The sequence below is a fragment of the Penaeus vannamei genome, chromosome 11, assembly GCF_042767895.1.
Source record: "Penaeus vannamei isolate JL-2024 chromosome 11, ASM4276789v1, whole genome shotgun sequence".
Taxonomy (NCBI): Eukaryota; Metazoa; Arthropoda; class Malacostraca; order Decapoda; family Penaeidae; genus Penaeus; species Penaeus vannamei.
In genome coordinates this window covers 15,421,352-15,438,851 of record NC_091559.1, presented here as the reverse complement: position 1 = coordinate 15,438,851, position 17,500 = coordinate 15,421,352, and the positions used below count along the sequence as shown (strand labels likewise).

Below are 17,500 nucleotides of genomic sequence, written 5' to 3'. Positions count from 1 at the left end.
GCGTGACGGGGCGCCTCCAGTAAGGCTGATCGGGGACTTTCCTCGTGCCAACGTTGGTGGGTTGGCGGAGCGGGAGGTGGGAGAGCGATGATAGGGGGAGAGAGGAAGGGGGGAGGAAGGAGAATGAGACGAGAAAGAGAGAGCGAGAAAAAATGGCCGCTTCAATAAAAGATTGAGACACGCACAAAAACACATATACACAAAGACGAATAAACACACTAACAAACACATAAAACCCAGGTAGTCTCTGCCGGGTATTGTTTGGTAATATCGAGGAGAGAAGGAGGGGGGGGACCTAGAAGGTTCGCTCGACATACATACTGACATGCGCACATACGTACACACGCACATACGCACATGCCATTCTACCATAAACCAATCTGGTGGCTGTGTGCGACTAAAATATTACTGTTATTTGATCAAAGCTCGGGCGACCGGGAAGCGGATATGGGTTTCATTGAAGGTGTGAATTTTAACCAACATGAGCTGGAGGGGAGGGGGAGGGGGAGGGGGGGAGGTAAAAGTAGTTGAGGATTTTTGTAAGGCTTTGGAGGACACATGAATATATATCAAACAGACTTTGCACGTAGCTAGATAAAGACTGATAGGCAGAAATAACGAGAAAAAGAGGTAGAGAGTTATATAAAAAAGACGGACAGAGAAAGAGGCAAAGCCAGAACACGGCGATCAATCTTCCCGTCAAACCAAGACCCAACCTCAACGATCGACTGCCACGTGACCCCGACCCCCACCCCCTCCAACCCCCTAACCCCCACAAACCACTTCCGGCTATAGTTCTCGGCACAAAAGTAAGCTCAGCGCGCGGTGATATCGGCATCCGATTCCCCCCGCCCCTCTCCCCCGACCCCCCAAAGCCCCTCCTCCATCTCTTCCTTTAATCCCCCCCCCCCCTTTCCACCCTTTCCGGAAGACGTGACACCCTGACACACGCCTTCGACATGTCTTCGCACCCTCTCTCCCAACCGCAGATGTCCTCTCATCTCCCTATCTCTCATCAATTCATCTCGGGACCAAGATCTTATCTCTGGATCTCCCTTCTCCCAATTTCACCCCCCCCTCTCCCTATTCTTTCTCCTTCTCTTCCCCATCCGTCACGTGACCCCCATTCATCAATCACCATGTCGATCTAATTGTTGCAATTCTCGAGCAAATGCCTTTCACATTCCCATCCAAACGCGTTGGCTTATTTGGCGTTTTTCGTGAGCTACGCGAATAATACAAAAGCCAGTATCCGCGAAACTAAATCTACTAATTCATCAGTTTCTTTTCCATCAAATGAGCAAGATGAAAAAGGCGGGAAAGGCAACAGACGAGAGGATACGAGGGCATAGCGCGAACCACGCCTGCGCAGAGGCCGACGCGCAACAGGTGGGGCACAGGACGAGGTCGGGACGACAGATTCACCGGGAAAGGGAAAGAGAAAATACAAGAGAAGAATAATCAGAAAAAAACATGTATGTGAATAGCACGGGATGTGGAGGCGAAGAGAAAGGAGAAAGGATTGGAGATGGGGATGGATCGGGGAGAGAGAATAGGATGGAGGGGATGATAAAAGGGAAAGGGTGAAACCAAGAGAAGAGGATGAGGAAAGAGGATGGGAAGAACATGAAAAAGTACAAACAAGGAAGAAGAAAGCACAAAACAGAACGCTAAAAGATAAACCCATTCCCAGGAAGACAGGGCGAGATACAATCAAGACTTCCACCAACAGAAACACTAATCAGAGAAAAAACAATTAATCGCCACAAGAACAAGGAAGAAGAAAACAAAGAAGACCTCACTGAATGGAGTTCACGCAGGCGAAAGAAGAGAGGACGAGGCGGAGAAGAGAGGAGAAAGTCGCAAGAGAAAGTGCCAATAAGAGAATGGATTTAAAAAGGGGAGAAAGAGAAGCCCGTGATCCGGTTATTTCCAAGAAACTAAACAAGAAAAAATAATAAAAATGGAAAGTAAAAGCATAAAAATAGATAGTTGGCCTAATGTGTCACCATTTTCGAGGCAGAAAAGAAAAACAAAAATATGAAAGAGGGATAAAGATAGACTCACTGATTTATAAGCTTCATATACGGAGAAAAACAAAATAATCGGGACACAGACAAAGCCGAGATGAAGCTTAAACAAGAAAGACATGAAGCGTCCAGGATTAAGACACACATCACCACCGGAACCACCTAGGACGCGCGATGACCCCGAGAGGCTGGCTGTGACCTGACGTGACACCACCGGATTATTACCCTTCACCCCCTCCCCCCCTCTTCCTCCCTCAGCAACCCCTATCCCTCCTTCCCCCTTGTAAACGCCCCCCCTCGACACATCCATCACCGGTGACAAACCAGCACTTGTAGTGAAATCCTGTCCCGTAGCCCCCCTTTCTCCCTTTCTCCCTTTCCCCCTTTCTTCTTCTGTCTGTATCTGGGAGGAAAAGGGGAAGAGATAGGCAGAGAGAACAAGTCAGATAAGCTCGACCTTAAACCAGTCTACCCATCAATCAGCCAGTCAGTCAATCAATCAATCAGCGAGACGGATAAGCTAAACCTGGCCCCATACAGTAGAGCAATCAGTCAGTATATCAGTCCGATAAGCTTCAAGTGAGCGCCAAACCGCCAAGATATAGCTCCCTCGGTAAGTCAGCTCAGTTAAAAGTCTCCGCCACTCAGTCAACCAACCAGTCACCCAGCCAGTCCGCCCGTGAGAGAGCACCGCGCGCGCCTTCGCTGCCCGGCAATTTCCCTTCGGAATCGCCCTTGTACAAACCCCATGACCTCGCGGCGTCACAGCGCGCGGCAGGACTGTTGACATTCCCGGTTTTTGCTCCGAGAGGCAATGGCGCGTCCGATTTCCCGCTCTTTTTTGAGAACTCTTTTTCCTCTGGGGTTGCAGAAGTGGTATTGGAACACTGGACAAACAAAATAGAATAGAGGAGAGAGAAAATGAGATGGAGAGCGACGGGGCAGACGCCGCCTTGCCCCCGCCCACGAGGCCCAGGGCGCGAGTGTGGGAGCGCTGGGATCCGCCCTGAAGGTGACACCCGGGCCGAGACACCCGAGCTTGGTCAACCGCACACCAAGGGATGTTACGGCGACGGCGCCAAGGGAGGGCGGCGGGGCTGTCCCTCGCCCGTCAGGCTGTCTGCTTATCCTTTGACTCTGCCTTATTTGCATCTCTCTCTCACTCTCTCTCTCTCTCTCTCTCTCTCTCTCTCTCTCTCTCTCTCTCTCTCTCTCTCTTCTCTCTCTTCTCTCTCTCTCTCTCTCTCTCTCTCTCCATCGTCCTGCCTCTCTTTCAGCCCAACCCTGCCCCCCCAGGTCTCCATGCACACCCCCTCCATCCGCCGGAACGACCTGCCGCCGGCCACGACCGACCGCGCAACCGACACGGAAAAAAATAAGTACCGACAATGACCGTCATCCGGATCCTTGTAACGCTCTATCTCTAATCCGAAATTTCGTTCAAGATCCGAAAAAGAAATCATTCGCGCTGTCTAACGTAATCGTCATTTTTTCAGCACCATCATCTCTCAGTTTCTATTCTTGGAAGCTCAGCAATCTATATGATAATTTAGGTGGATCACAGCTCGATTCTTCTAACCCTTCAGATATTTCGTTATAAAAAATGTTTATACCGGTCTATCAAACTCACACAAGAGAAAAAGAAGAAAGAAAAATAATGAAGCAAGGCCTTCCGGGAGACAGTCGACCACAAAAAATAAGGAAAATTATAAAAAAACAATATCAAATAAGAAGACACGAGCAGAGAATGGCATTCACCTATAATCAATGATCATCCAGAAGGTAATAAATAGGCCTACTTATAGGACTACCTAACCTAACATGACCTTTATCATCTCCCCGTCAATAAACCACCTACTAAGACGTCGACCCAATTAATCAAGCCAACACGCCAACCATTAATGACTCGATTCTTAGTGAAAATATGAGGAGATGTATTCTTTTACACATGCAGAGGAAAAGAGAAAGAGAGAGAGAGAGAGAGAGAGAGAGAGAGAGAGAGAGAGAGAGGGAGGGAGGGAGGGAGGGAGGGAGGGAGGGAGGGAGGGAGGGAGGGAGAGAGAGAGAGAGAGAGAGAGAGAGAGAGAGAGAGAGAGAGAGAGAGAGAGAGAGAGAGAGAGAGAGGAGGAGGGAGGGAGGGAAAGAGAGAGAGAGAGAGAGAGAGAGAGAGAGAGAGAGAGAGAGAGAGAGAGAGAGAGAGAGAGAGAGAGGGGGAGAGAGAGAGAGAGAGAGAGAGAGAGAGAGAGAGAGAGAGAGAGAGAGAGAGGGAGAGGGAGAGGGAGAGGGAGAGAGAGAGAGGGAGGAGGAGGGAGAGTTAGGGAGGGGAGGGAGGGAGGGAGAGAGGGAGGGAGGGAGGGAGGGGAGGGAGGAGGGAGAGAGGGAGAGGGAGAGGGGAGGGAGGAGGGAGAGGGAGAGGGAGAGGAGGGAGGGAGGGAGGGAGAGGGAGGGAGGGAGAGAGAGAGAGGGAGGGAGAGAGAGAGAGAGAGAGAGAGAGAGAGAGAGAGAGAGAGAGAGAGAGAGAGAGAGAGAGATGTCAAATGAGTTCCCTATCTTCCCTTCCTAATCAGATGACTGTTTATCTGTTAATATAAGAGAGATCGACCTTGACTTTTATCAGCTGGCGTGTCTCGCATTTAATCGAGAGCTACAAGCAAATCACATCCTAATACCCACAAACATAAACGCGACAACCCCTCCCTCCCCCCCCTCTCTCTCTCTCTCCCTCTACCCCTCTCTTTACCTCTACCTCTCTCTCTCTCTCTCTCTACCTCTACCTCTACCTCTCTCTCTACCTCTACCTTTCTCTCTACCTCTACCTCTCTCTCTACCTCTACCTCTCTCTATCTCCTTCTCCCTCTCCCTCTCCCCCTCCCCCTCATTCCCATCAGAATAAAGAAAAAAAACAAGTAAAAAAATAGAGAACCCAACGTCTTCAGAGAGGAAAAGCGCCGCGTCAGAGGTTTTCCGTTAACCCTTTGGCTGCGGGAGACAATGCGCTGCGGCCGAGTTGCGAAGACAAACAGGCGCTGCGATGGACCAGTCACTCGGACAAACAAAAAGATCGTGTTGGCTGAGCTCAGTAATGGGGAGGAAGAAGAGATGGAAGGGAGGGGATGGGAAGGAAAGAAGAAGAAGAGATAGAATGGAGGGGATGGGAAGGAAAGAAGAAGAAGAGATAGAATGGAGGGGATGGGAAGGAAAGAAGAAGAAGAGGAAGACGAAGGAGGAGGACAAGAAGAAGGAAGAGGAGGAGAAGAAATAGAAGGAGGAGGAGGATGAAATGGTAAGGAAGAAGAAAATAATAAAGGGGGAAGAAGAGGAGAAGGAGAAGCATAATGAAGGAGGAAGAGGAGAAGGGCAAGCAGGAGGAAGGGGAGGAAGGGAAGGAGGAGTGAGAGGAGGAACTGGCAATGAAGAAAAAGGAAAACCAGTTACAACAAAAGGAAAAGCCAATCGCCAGTAAGAAAAGTGTCCGTTTCAGTCCATCGTTGCGCGTGTCAGAATGTTATAAATATGACGCCTTGACACAACAGCTGTGCCAGTCCTCCCGTCAACCCCCCCCCCCCCCCTAACAATCGGAAGACAGGGACCACAATCGCCGTGGGTTGTTTATGCGATGGCAGGGGGGGGGGGCGAGGACCTCCAAGATAAACAGTCCTTTGGAGACGGGCGTCGTTCGCAGCAAGATATTGTCTGGCGGCCTCTCGTAAAAGCTCGTCCTCGCCAGCCGAAGTCTCTCACGGGGCGGGGCGGGGCGAGCGCGCGTGACTTTATGAGTGTGCGTATGTGTCCGTGAAATAAAGGGCATGACAGGGGAAGAGGGAGAGTTGCGGGCCGGACACATGAGTTATGAATGTTGCTCAGTATTGAATGTATTGGAAAATTGAAAATTCAAGACAAGGGCTTTTCAAATTTCTTCTATGGTTTTCATAATGATAAGACCAACAGCTTCATACATCTCTTCGAAATATATAATTAACTAAGATCCCAATAAAATTCGATAACACGGTGCACGCAGGCCTATCATTTAACCCTATCTAAGTAATCTCAATGCCCCATTATAATCTGCCCACACGCGTTCCCCATAACCCACACCCATTCATACCCCGCACCCTCCTCCCCGTCCATCATCACAACCCTTTCCTATACCGTTGTAGGCCTACTGACCTCCCCCTCTTCTTTCGCCCCGCTCGCCGTCTCACCCTCCCTTTCCTCCTCCCCCAACCCTCCCCAATTCCCGCGTTCCTCCTCCCTTCTCCCCTTTCCCCTCCCACACCATCTCGCCCCCCCCTCACTGCCCCTCCCAGTTGATAGGCCTAGCTCATCCATCAGCGCCAGGTGTCGCGAAGGGAGACAAAAGCAAGACAACAGAAGGCCGCGTGTGAGGCAACAGTCAAGGCGCTTCACATCGCTCACATTCGCCGCCGAAGGGACATGGACGGGGACTGGGGCGTGAGGGGAAGGGGAGGGGAGGTGGGGACGGAAGGGGGAGGGGAGGAGGGAAGGAAAAGTCAAAAAGAGGAGGGGGCAAAGGTGGTGGAACAGAAGAGGGGGGGGGGGAAGGGTAGAAGGAAAGAAGTCAAAGAGGGGGCAAAGGTGGTGAAGTTAAAGAGGGGGAGGGGGAGGGGAGGGGGGGCAACTGTGTCTACCCAAAACACGTGCCCCCCCCCCTTCTCCACCTTTAACGAGTGTAAACAACAATGGTTTGCCACTGACACATTTTTCGCTCCGAATTTCGCACGTACTAGTACTGCGGGAACATTTGAAAAGCCTGGTGTCTGCCTCTACTTATAAGCTTGAGAGAGAGAGAGAGAGAGAGAGAGAGAGAGAGAGAGAGAGAGAGAGAGAGAGAGAGAGAGAGAGAGAGAGAGAGAGAGAGAGAGAGAGAGTGTGTGTGTGTGTGTGTGTGTGTGTGTGTGTGTGTGTGTGTGTGTGTGTGTGTGTTTGTGTGTGTGTGTGTGTGTGTGTGTGTGTGTGTTTGTGTGTGTGTGTGTGTGTGTGTGTGTGTGTGTGTGTGTGTGTGTGTGTGTGTGTGTGTGTGCGTGTGTGTGTGTTTGAGTGTGGTGTGTGTGTCTGTCTGCGTGTCTGTTTCTAGGGATGCTTTCCCTCAGATTAGAAATCCTCAGCTGGCCTTCGCGGTGCCGCTGCGGGAAAGTGCCATTAAAATGGCCCTTTGGGGCAGATGCAGGTGCTTTTGCTCTGCCATAGAATCTCCTCTCACCCCCCCCCCCACCTAACTGTACGGTAAAATACCGCAATGCACAAACTAGATATATTAAAAATATTAGTTTATTTATTGTGGGGTTCCTTAGTACCAACACGGTAGAGTATTTTGTCATTCATTGACATTCCCCCTTTTCACTCCCTCTCCCACGCCACACAGAAGGGTGAGAGCGACCACCCGCACAGCCGATCAGTTTTACGCAGCCTCTCCCAGCCCGGAGCCCCGCCCAAATAAGGCCAAGCCCTCCGCCAAGAGCCCGGAAACCCCGCGCCAAACCCACGAGGGACACGACCCGCTCCCCGCGGCACCCCGGCCACACATCTGTCATCGCGCCGGGACACCGCGGCCCAACGACGTACAATTGTACACGATGCTCGAGCGTACACAACCCCGCCGAGACCTTGTACCGCTAATCAGCCGTGACACCATTTAAGGTCAGAGGCGATAGGCGATGATAAAGACCTCTGCCATCGCCTCTCGGGGACCCACAAGGCCGAGAGAGTCTGGCGCCCGGTGGAAGCCCTGCGGAGCGTAAATAAGGAGACGTCTACAGCGGGATTCGCATTAGAGAGAGAGAGAGAGAGAGAGAGAGAGAGAGAGAGAGAGAGAGAGAGAGAGAGAGAGAGAGAGAGAGAGAGAGAGAGAGAGAGAGGAGAGAGAGAGAGAGAGAGAGAGAGAGAGAGAGAGAGAGAGGAGAGAGAGAGAGAGAGAGAGAGAGAGAGAGAGAGGGAGAGAGAGAGGGAGAGAGAGGGAGAGGGAGAGGGAGAGGGAGAGGGAGAGAGAGAGAGAGGGGGGGAGGGGGGGGAGCTGCCAGATAGGAGAAAGGGCGACTGACAATCAGAGCTCTTGCATGTCAACTCGCATTCCTTGGGTATCGACAGGCTGATTCTCCGTTGCAGCAGGAATGCAGAATGAAGAACAGAGAGAGAAAATGGCATCGCAGAAGGCAAATCCAAAACACACAAAAGCGAACACGGGAAAAGCACATACACAACAAAAAATACAGCGAAGCACAGCAGCCAACGCAAACCTAGGAGGGACAAGGGTAAGAGGCCCTAACGGGGCGGGACAAGTTGATCAGCCCCGGATTTCGTAACATGAGTCGCATTCCCTCGGCCTCGGGAATGCACAGATTGCGCCCACAGCAGGTTATCTTATCGCTGGGGATACGGCGATAAGAAATTCGCGTGAAAACCTAGAATCAAAGCCATAATCATTAACTAGCGCCATAAATAAAGCTGAATAAACATGGCCACCCCCACCCTCTCGGTGGTGCATACCCCCCCCCCAAAGACGTGTCACACATAATCCAACAAAAGCGAAGAAATAGAAGGAAGACCGAAAGCAGAGAGACAAACACTCGCCCGAATCACTCAGGGACAAATATTGCCTTGCCTGCCCGAGCAACAATTACTCACCGCATACCTACACAGCAAATCAGCACAAACCCTTGATATGACCCCCCCCCCCCCATTTCCTACACCCCTTCCCCCACCGGTCCAATCGACAAACACTGTACCACTTCGATAACACAATCCCTTGGCCTGATATCACCCGATGAGACAAACAAACCCACACGGTCTCATGAGGTGGGCGGAAAAAGAGAGTTATACCGCGCAGCTTATCGGGTGGGAAAAGGGTGGGCTGTATTGGGGACGGTGGGGAGGAGGAGGGGGAGGGGGGCCCAGTGCTGAGGGTCGGGAGGGGAAGTGAGGGAAAGGGGCAGGGAGGGAATCGAGGCCCAATCCAAACAACAAAAGAAGGAAAGAAAGGTGACGGCAAACAGGGCGAGCGGGCAGGCTTCCCAGCCCCGGCTTCGGAGACGTCGGGCCCGTTTTATAACAATTAAATCTCTCAATAAAAAGGTCGACAACAGAAAGAAGGTCGACGCAGAGCAAACAGAAAGCGAAAAGTACTCAATCGGCCCTCGAGAAACAGGAGACGCAGGCAACCCGGATAACGTGGTCAGAGGGAAGGAGAGGACAGATTGAAGGAGAGGAAAGAAGAGGAGGAGGGAGAGGAAGGGAGGGAAGGGGGGAGAAATAGAGAAGGAAGGAGAAAAGGAAGAGGAAGGGAGGGACGGGGAGAGAAGGAATGAGAGGAGAGAGAAAGGAAAAGCATCGAGGTCCATACAGGGATGAAGAGAATGATAAGAGAAAAGCAGGGAGCTTGGCGAGAAGAAAAGATGGACAAGACGGAACGAAATAACCCGGAGAAGAAAAAGAGGAATATATAAGGCAAGAAGGAAGAGAGAGAGAGAGAGAGAGAGAGAGAGAGAGAGAGAGAGAGAGAGAGAGAGAGAGAGAGAGAGAGAGAGAGAGAGAGAGAGAGAGAGAGAGAAAAGATAGAGAGAAAAAAACAGATATCGAATTACTCCCTCTATAATTGGTGTGTCCTTTCTCTTTCTCTTTGCCCCCCCCCCCCTCCGGTGCACAAGGAAGCGGGGCAGGTCCTTCGAGGGTCCCGCCGGCCCGCACTCAGCCAGCATAAGGAGGGAGGGCATTGTGTGCTACCAGGAGCAAAGGGGAAGGCGAGGAGGAGAAAATGAAAAGGAGAAGAGGATGTCGAAGATAAGGAGGAAGAACGCGATGACGACGAGGAAGACGACGACGACGACGACGATGAGGAGGAGGAGGAAGAGGAGAAAAGGGTGGTGCAAGGAGGGGGAAGGGCAGGTCCGACTCCCAAACCCGGCAGGACGACCGACATATCGGGTTCTCCTCGGCGAGAAGTGTCCCGGGAGGTGTCGCTGCAGGTGCGGTGGGGCTGGAGGTGGCGAAAGAAAGGGGAATAGCAGGAGAAGGAGGAGGATGAGGAGAGGAAGGAGGAGGGGGAGGAGGAAAGAAGGACGGAAAAAAATAACGGATAGGAGGGGGAGGAGGGATAAGAGAACAGAGAAGAGGAGGACGGAAGAACGAAAATAAAGAGGGAGGACAAAGTAAACAGGAAAAGAAGGAAGAAAAGGATGAAGAACCACGAAGAGACCGCGATAAAGTGGTCAAGCAATTGAAGCCCGTCCAAAACAAGAAAACACAAGCAAGCAAGCAAATGCACAGGGCAAGACGGATCCAATCTCGAACGCCTTATAAAAATGCCCAAAACTATTTCACGATCAGCATTTTAATCCCCGACTTCCTTATCACCGAGAATGTTGAGGCGACGCTGTCAATCCCGTTCTTGCATTGCGAAGCCGAAGTCAAAGCCGATGACGCACAGCCCGATGAAGCCTTTCCGATAAAGATCCCATAAAAGGAGTCAGTCAGAGAAAACGTATCCTCAAAATATCGAAAAGCAATGGGGGGGCAGAAAGGAAAACATTCGCCACGTTAAATGTGTTGATAAAACACCACTGAATAATAGAAAATGTCTCCTATTTTTTCATCTCCCCCCTTCTCTCTCTCATCATCTCTATTTCTCTCTCCTCTGACACAATTACCTTCGCATAAACTCTTATGATAGGCCTACGTTGAGGCATAAACCCATCAACAGGGCTTAGTCACAAGGGTTTTCCCGTGACATTAGTGTGGGTCAGTGTTCGCCCTTCCAAGAACACATCCCCCCCCCCTCCCCCACGCCCTGAACCAAAGGGGGCAAAGGGAAGAGGGCGGGGAGGGAAAGGGGGAAGGGGAAAGTGGGAAGAGGGAAGGGGAGGGAATGGGGGAAGAGCGAAGGGGAGGGAATGGGGGAAGAGGGAAGGGGAAGGAATGGGGGAAGAGAAAAATAGTGGAGGAAGGAAAGAGAGAGAGAGAAGGGAGTGAAGGGGGAGGGATAGGATAAGTGCGTGTGTCAATCGCGCTAACCTTTAAAAGGACGATAAAATTTTCATTGCAAAATCGATACGTCGGTCTGCCGGTCTGTCTGTCCACATCTCTCTCTCTCTCTCTGTCTGTCTCTGTCTCAGTCTGTCTCTGTCTCTGTCTCTCTCATTCGCGCTAGCTTTTCTCTATCTGCCTCTCTGTCTGTCTCTTCTTCCCTCTCTCTCTCATTAGTGTTTTTTTCCAGCAAGTGCAATTACAAGTTCCAACCGGAAGCTAATCTTGGAGTTAATGGCGAAGTTCACAAACTTTTCTGGCCCGTTTTCTGCGTCCAATGAGAAACTAGTTCAGCTGTGCCTATCAAGAGCTTATCGGGGTGCTTGGAAAACTAATCTGTTAACAAGACAATGGAGTGTCATTACGTATATACGATAAGGTTTGAAGATGGTCCAGATAGCTGCATCGCACAGCCTCTCCGTGTCTGCCCATTTCGCAATCTCAATCTCTTTCTATATGTATCTATCTTTTCTCTCATATTTTATCTTATTCTCTCTCTCTCTCTCTCTCTCTCTCTCTCTCTCTCTCTCTCTCTCTCTCTCTCTCTCTCTCTCTCTATATATATATATATATATATATAAATATATATATATATAATATATTATACATTATAATCATATATATATATATATATATATATATATATATATATATATATATATATATATATATATATATATATATATTATACATTATAATCATATATATATATATATATATATATATATATATATATATATATATATATATATATAATATATTATACATTATAATCATATATATATATATATATATATATATATATATATATATATATATATATATATATATACATATCTATATATCTTATTCCCTGTTATTCTCTCTTCCTCTCATATTTTGTATCTTAGTCTCTTTCTCTTTCTCTTTCTCTCCCTAACTTTTCTTACTGCATTAAGCAAGAAGCAATCCGCCACAGATATTTGCAGTGTTGCATAGCTAACGTGCTTGCAATATAATAGCCTGCTGCTTCTTTTACGTCAGCACACTGACGCATGAGTGTTAGTATTCATCGACGAAGCGAAGACTTAAACTAAAACAACAACAATACTTTAGAAAGTAGAAACATGAACAGTCATCCATTATAAACAGTCCTGGTAGGCCTACGGTAACCACAAAGCTTGAAATACATCCTGATTTGCCTCCCCCTCCCCCCCCTCGCCCCGTTCGCAATGCTTATCCAAACATATGGACCGGAGGCTGCCTCGGTGCGTGGCCTCGCGCGCGTGTCATTTTGGCAAAGGTCACACACTCGCCTTTCCACTGCTGGTCTCTATCCTTGCACTCTATTCGTAAATATTCAATCCCCATGAACTTACAATACTTGACCCTAGAAATAGAACAAAAAAACAAACCGCTTAAATATATTTTTAATGGGCCACTTCCGCCCTTTTCTTTTCCTAAACAGCCTGATTAAATTCACACAAATTCTACCCTTTACTTCACAACACGACACGGCGGTGACACAAGGTCGGTGTCACATGCCGCAGTGTCACCTAAGAGTTATCAACATTACCATGATGACGCAGAGTCCAGGTGACACACGCGATTTTCTGTTTTTTTTATTTTTCTTCTATTTCTGCCACTTTTCTGCGCAACTTCAGTGTTCAGACGATGACTCGGCGATGTCCACTCATTCACTCTCTTCCAGTCACTTATCAATTTTTTCAGACTGAATCACTGATTCTGGGTTTGAAAGGGTCACTTCAGACCCCACCACTGAAGTTGTGTGTGTGTGCTATGTGCGTTAACTTCACTCGTTCACTCGGATGTGCACACACGCATGTAGTCACACATCACTCGGTGTCAAGCCCAAACGTCACGGGCTGGAACACACATTGGCTAATCCGCCGCGCTGAGTCCACACACCTGGGTTCTTTCACAGCAAAACTATGAATATAATCCTATCGTTATTCCCCAGCTCTTCGAACCACGATCGCCACGCAGTTCCGAAACATGGCCGGCATGGGTAGGATTTCTACAAAAAGCTTACACGGCACGGCGATGGAAGGGAATGTCCCGCGCGAATCGCTAACTCTCTCGCGAGCGGATGACGGAGCGAGAGAGAGAGATGCAGTTCGCGTCCTCGCCCGACCGCGTCACAACGACCACTGACTCCCCTCTCCTTCCCTCCCTTCGCCAACACCCGCCCGATGCCGCTCCTCCCCTCTCGCCCCCTCCCCCCTCTCTCCCCCTATTCCCTCCCTCCCTCTTGACCCCCCTCGTCCCTACTCACATACATTCATCCCTCATTCCCATCTCCCCCCCTTTCCCCCTCTCTCTACCTCCCTTCCCCCTCCACAGCGGCTACTGAGCTACTCATTTGAGTCCCCTCCCCCTCCCCCTCCCTTCCCCGCTCTCGCCTTCTGCCAAGCACTCGGGCCTACCTAGCCCACCCCAGGGGCCGCGTAGCTAGAAATCACATGAACATCAAAGCTGGCACATCCGATGAGGTTCTATCACATCCTTCTCTGAAAATAAACCTTCAATCCATCAAAACCAGTATCATGCTTATCGAACACCGAACGTCACTCGTCACGGACTAGCCAAAAACCCAGCCTTCGACCTCCCTCATTTTCCCTGCAAAATAGGAGCCGGAATGAGCGAGCCATCGCACAATGACAATAATAATCCCTCATTTCCGACAATGTATAAAAATCGCGGCATTCCGACGGGAGAATCTCTGGCTGTTGTTTTCCTGCGGCGAGGCACAAAATCTACCATTATCAAATCTTTCTTGTAACTCGTTTATTTGCTTTCTGTGTCGGAGACTGAGCATTTGGTTAAATTCGTGCTGTGTTTTTCATATACCCAAATTGTTAACGAAAAGTATTTTGTTGTTATTCTCTTTTTTCTTAACGGCGTCGACACGGTTTTCGCGCGCGTGGACTGCGAAGGTCGTTCGGCCGGAGGATCTCTCGCTCGATTTCGGTTCGCTTTGTTTTTCCCGAATCCTAAATCCTATCCGCTTCTGGGAATGGCCCGCTGCCTCGTCGCGGAATTCTCGGATATCGGCCTTCTCTTCCCTTGTTGTTATCTCTTACTGTATCAAATTTTACTTTGTTTCTGCCCCAGAAATTTTAGAGAATTTCATTCACTGCAAAGAGGCTTTCCATTCATTATCGTTTCACTTTCTCTGCTGATTTGCACTCATGCGAATCCGAGAGAGATTTTTCAGCCGCCGGTCAACCGGATCGAGCCATCTTCTGCCGCCACCGACCCGAGGAGTCTCGCCATCTATCGCCGCAACTCGCGCTGTCATTAGTCAGCGATAACAAACATATCAGCATTAACTGAACTGGAGAACACGCAATGACGCAAAACATTAAACCGATAAATTCCGTGTCGTCGCGCCCGCCGACGAAACTCCACGGGATTCAGACGGCGGCTTCCGCCCCGTCGGAATGCAAGTGCGCAGCCGAACGCCTCACCTTGATTGGTAAACACGTTCCGTGCTTTGCACGAAATGTGGACACCAATGAAAGTCGCGCATGCACTTGGCTAAACAAAGAGGCAAACAACCGAATCATGGTAAAAATAACAATAGAATTGTATATATATAAAAAAAACTACGGATCCAGCCTCCCAGAGAGCACGCTCATTTGTACCCCCGCGACCCCTGACCTCAGCGCAGTGACGCCGGCGCCTCCGTAGCCCCTTCAGAGCCTCCCGCGAACCAGTGCGAATATCCGTTCCTCGAACGAACACCCAAGTGCAGCCTGCCCCCCCCCCCCCCACCAATATACGTCCTCTTTCCGAAGCGCGCCTCTGCCCTCTCCCCTCTCCTCCGCGGGCCCTTCCGCAGCCGCAATCATAATAAAACCCGTCGTTATCTCGCCGGTAGAATACAAATACATTTATAAATCTAATGACACAGCGCTGACTCGCTGCTGCGCGCGCAATTATAACAATCACGGCGCTGTTTCAATATCGCTTTTGCCAATGATCGCGCAAGCAAGGCACGACGCTGATGAAATGTCTTGCCACACACGCGACATCTGCATTGCAACCACCGCTCTCATAAACCAAGTTTCGCAATGCCAATATGTAAAATAATGAAACTAATGACGCGTCCCTCTCCGAAGCGGAATTCGTTCATGGTTTACGAGTTTCGTTAAGTCGTGGCTCAGTCCGAGTGAATACACTTTCATTCACTGAAATTAATAATTCGTGGCTGACGGACGAGGCTCCCCACCCCTGGATAAAGGCCCAACTTCTCACACACATCCCCATTTACCCAGTAAGAGTTCCCCGAAAGACAGAAAGCAGACAAAAAGACCCTGACAAACAGACACAGACACCGAGCGAGCGGGTGAGGTCGCGCTAGGCCTACCGCGCCTCCTCATAAGCGGAATTCGCGAGTCAACGAAAGATTTTACAGACTCCCACTAAACCTCATAAACGTCATAACCGAGGCACTCATTCATGCCCAATGCCCCATGCCTTTCTGTCATCTGTTCGTCAAAACAAACACTCGTTGGATTAAGAATATCAACGTTACAATCCGCGGTCTACTCGGGTGACGCGGGCAAATATGTGTCAAGGATACATCCAACGAATCGTTTTTTCCAAGAAATGAAAACAATACAGGCGGAGAGCGTTAAAGAGAGAAACAGGCAAAAGCTAGATATACAACGGTAAGTTGACGGGAAAAATAGACCGAAAATGATACACTGAGACATAAGGTTCAATTGGAAAACTAAAATATAATTGGTCATAATAATATCACTTCTGCACGAACGATCTTACTGCACGTGAATACAGTATCATAATGTGATCCAATTTCCTTTCTCTCTGACTCTGTTTTATACAAGTGCACGAGCATTCCGACACGGCGAAAGTACGCTGTGTCGTTCTACAAAGGTGACTGCAGAACCGAAAAACGCAAAATAAAGACAAGACGGTAAGACACAGAAATCTCTCTCTGTCTCTGTCTATTTGTCTGTCTTTCCGTGCCTCCTTTCCTCTCTCTCTTACTCACGGTTTCTTCAGTGTATCTATCCCAACAAAGGCGAAGTGTCACAGCTGGAACGCTTCAAAGGGCGCCGCAGCCATCTGTGAACCAGCTGATCCGCCCGACCTTCGAGACAGAGTCATTAGCAGTATCCGGCAAAAACGCCTCATAATGGACGGATCAATCACGGCTTTCCCAGAGACGCAAAAATGGCAGAAATGACAAAAATGCGCGCGTGTGTATCCTTCAAAGTCAAACTTTCATATTCTCTTTTTCTTCCCCACCCCTCCCCTTGTCTCTTTGGCTCCCTTCTTCCCATTCTCTACGTCTCTCTCTCTCTCTCTCTCTCTCTCTCTCTCTCTCTCTCTCTCTCTCTCTCTCTCTCTCTCTCTCTCTCTCTCTCTCTCCCTCTATCATTTTCTCTTCTCTCCCTCTCTCTCCTCCTCTTCCTCTCTCATTTTTCTCTTCTCTCCCTCTCTCTCCTTTCTCATTATTTTCTTCTCTCCCTCTCTTTCCCCTCTCTAATTTTCTCTTCCTCTTCTTTTCTCTCTCGGTTGCCGCGGCTAGTGCAATGATCAAGGCAGGTTTTACAATTCGTGGGGAAAGGGAGGAGGCGGGGGCGAGATTGGGGAGCGGGGAGGGGGCGGAGGGGGCGGAGGGGGGGAAGAGATGGGAAGAAAAGGGCGGGAGAAGTCATTGCCTCCGACTTCCTCGTTCAAGGAGTGAGGAAATGAGATCCAAAAAAGAGGAAAAAGACATGGAGGCCACCGAGACAAAAGGATGGAGAGAGACAACGAGGGAAGGAGAAAGAAAGAAAGAAAGAAAGACAGACTGCGACATTCCTCTCCAATCAAAGAAGAACGCACGTCTTACAGGTGAATCAAAGAACAGAAGATGAATAAGAAGAAATAATGAAAGGGGAAATGAGAGATGCAAAAAGAATTCCCATCGCGCAAAACCGGACTGACTCAAGCAAGATACACGCACACACACACACACACATACACACACAAACACACACACACACACACACACACACACACACACACACACACACACACACACACACACACACACACACGTAAATACACACGTACACACACACACACACAAAAGACCTGCACGTAAAGCCGGACACAGCACGCATGCACCGCGAGGAGGAGATAATTGCCGCCCCTCCATTCACTTTCATTGTCGGAGGCAAAAAGCACACCGCATGCAGCCGCCCCTCCCCTCACCCCCACTCCCGTCCATTCCTCATGTCCCCTCCCCTCACCCCCACTCCCGTCCATTCCTCATGTCCCCTCCCCTCACCCCCACTCCCGTCCATTCCTCATGTCCACTCCCCTCACCCCCACTCCCGTCCATTCCTCATGTCCCCTCCCCTCACCCCCACTCCCGTCCATTCCTCATGTCCCCTCCCCTCACCCCCACTCCCGTC

At 49.7% G+C, this 17,500-nt stretch overlaps 1 protein-coding gene across 26 annotated transcripts in view; it reads right to left on the bottom strand.

Moving 5' to 3' along the window:
* baz (par-3 family cell polarity regulator) overlaps positions 1 to 17,500 on the bottom strand; it is a 334,387-nt gene that overhangs the window by 58,879 nt on the left and 258,008 nt on the right. For 23 of the 26 annotated variants that reach the window (XM_070127044.1, XM_070127040.1, XM_027356536.2 and 20 more), the window contains exon 1: positions 13,099 to 13,225. The exons of 1 other annotated variant lie outside the window; for it this stretch is intronic. Coding sequence is in view for 1 of the 25 variants with exons in the window: in XM_070127059.1 (XP_069983160.1) it covers positions 12,622 to 12,624 (3 nt within the window). In the remaining 24 variants the exon portion in view is untranslated. Of the gene's footprint in view, positions 1 to 12,621; positions 13,064 to 13,098; positions 13,226 to 17,500 lie in introns of those variants that run through there. 2 more of the 26 variants (XM_070127041.1, XM_070127059.1) reach the window with 1 other exon arrangement.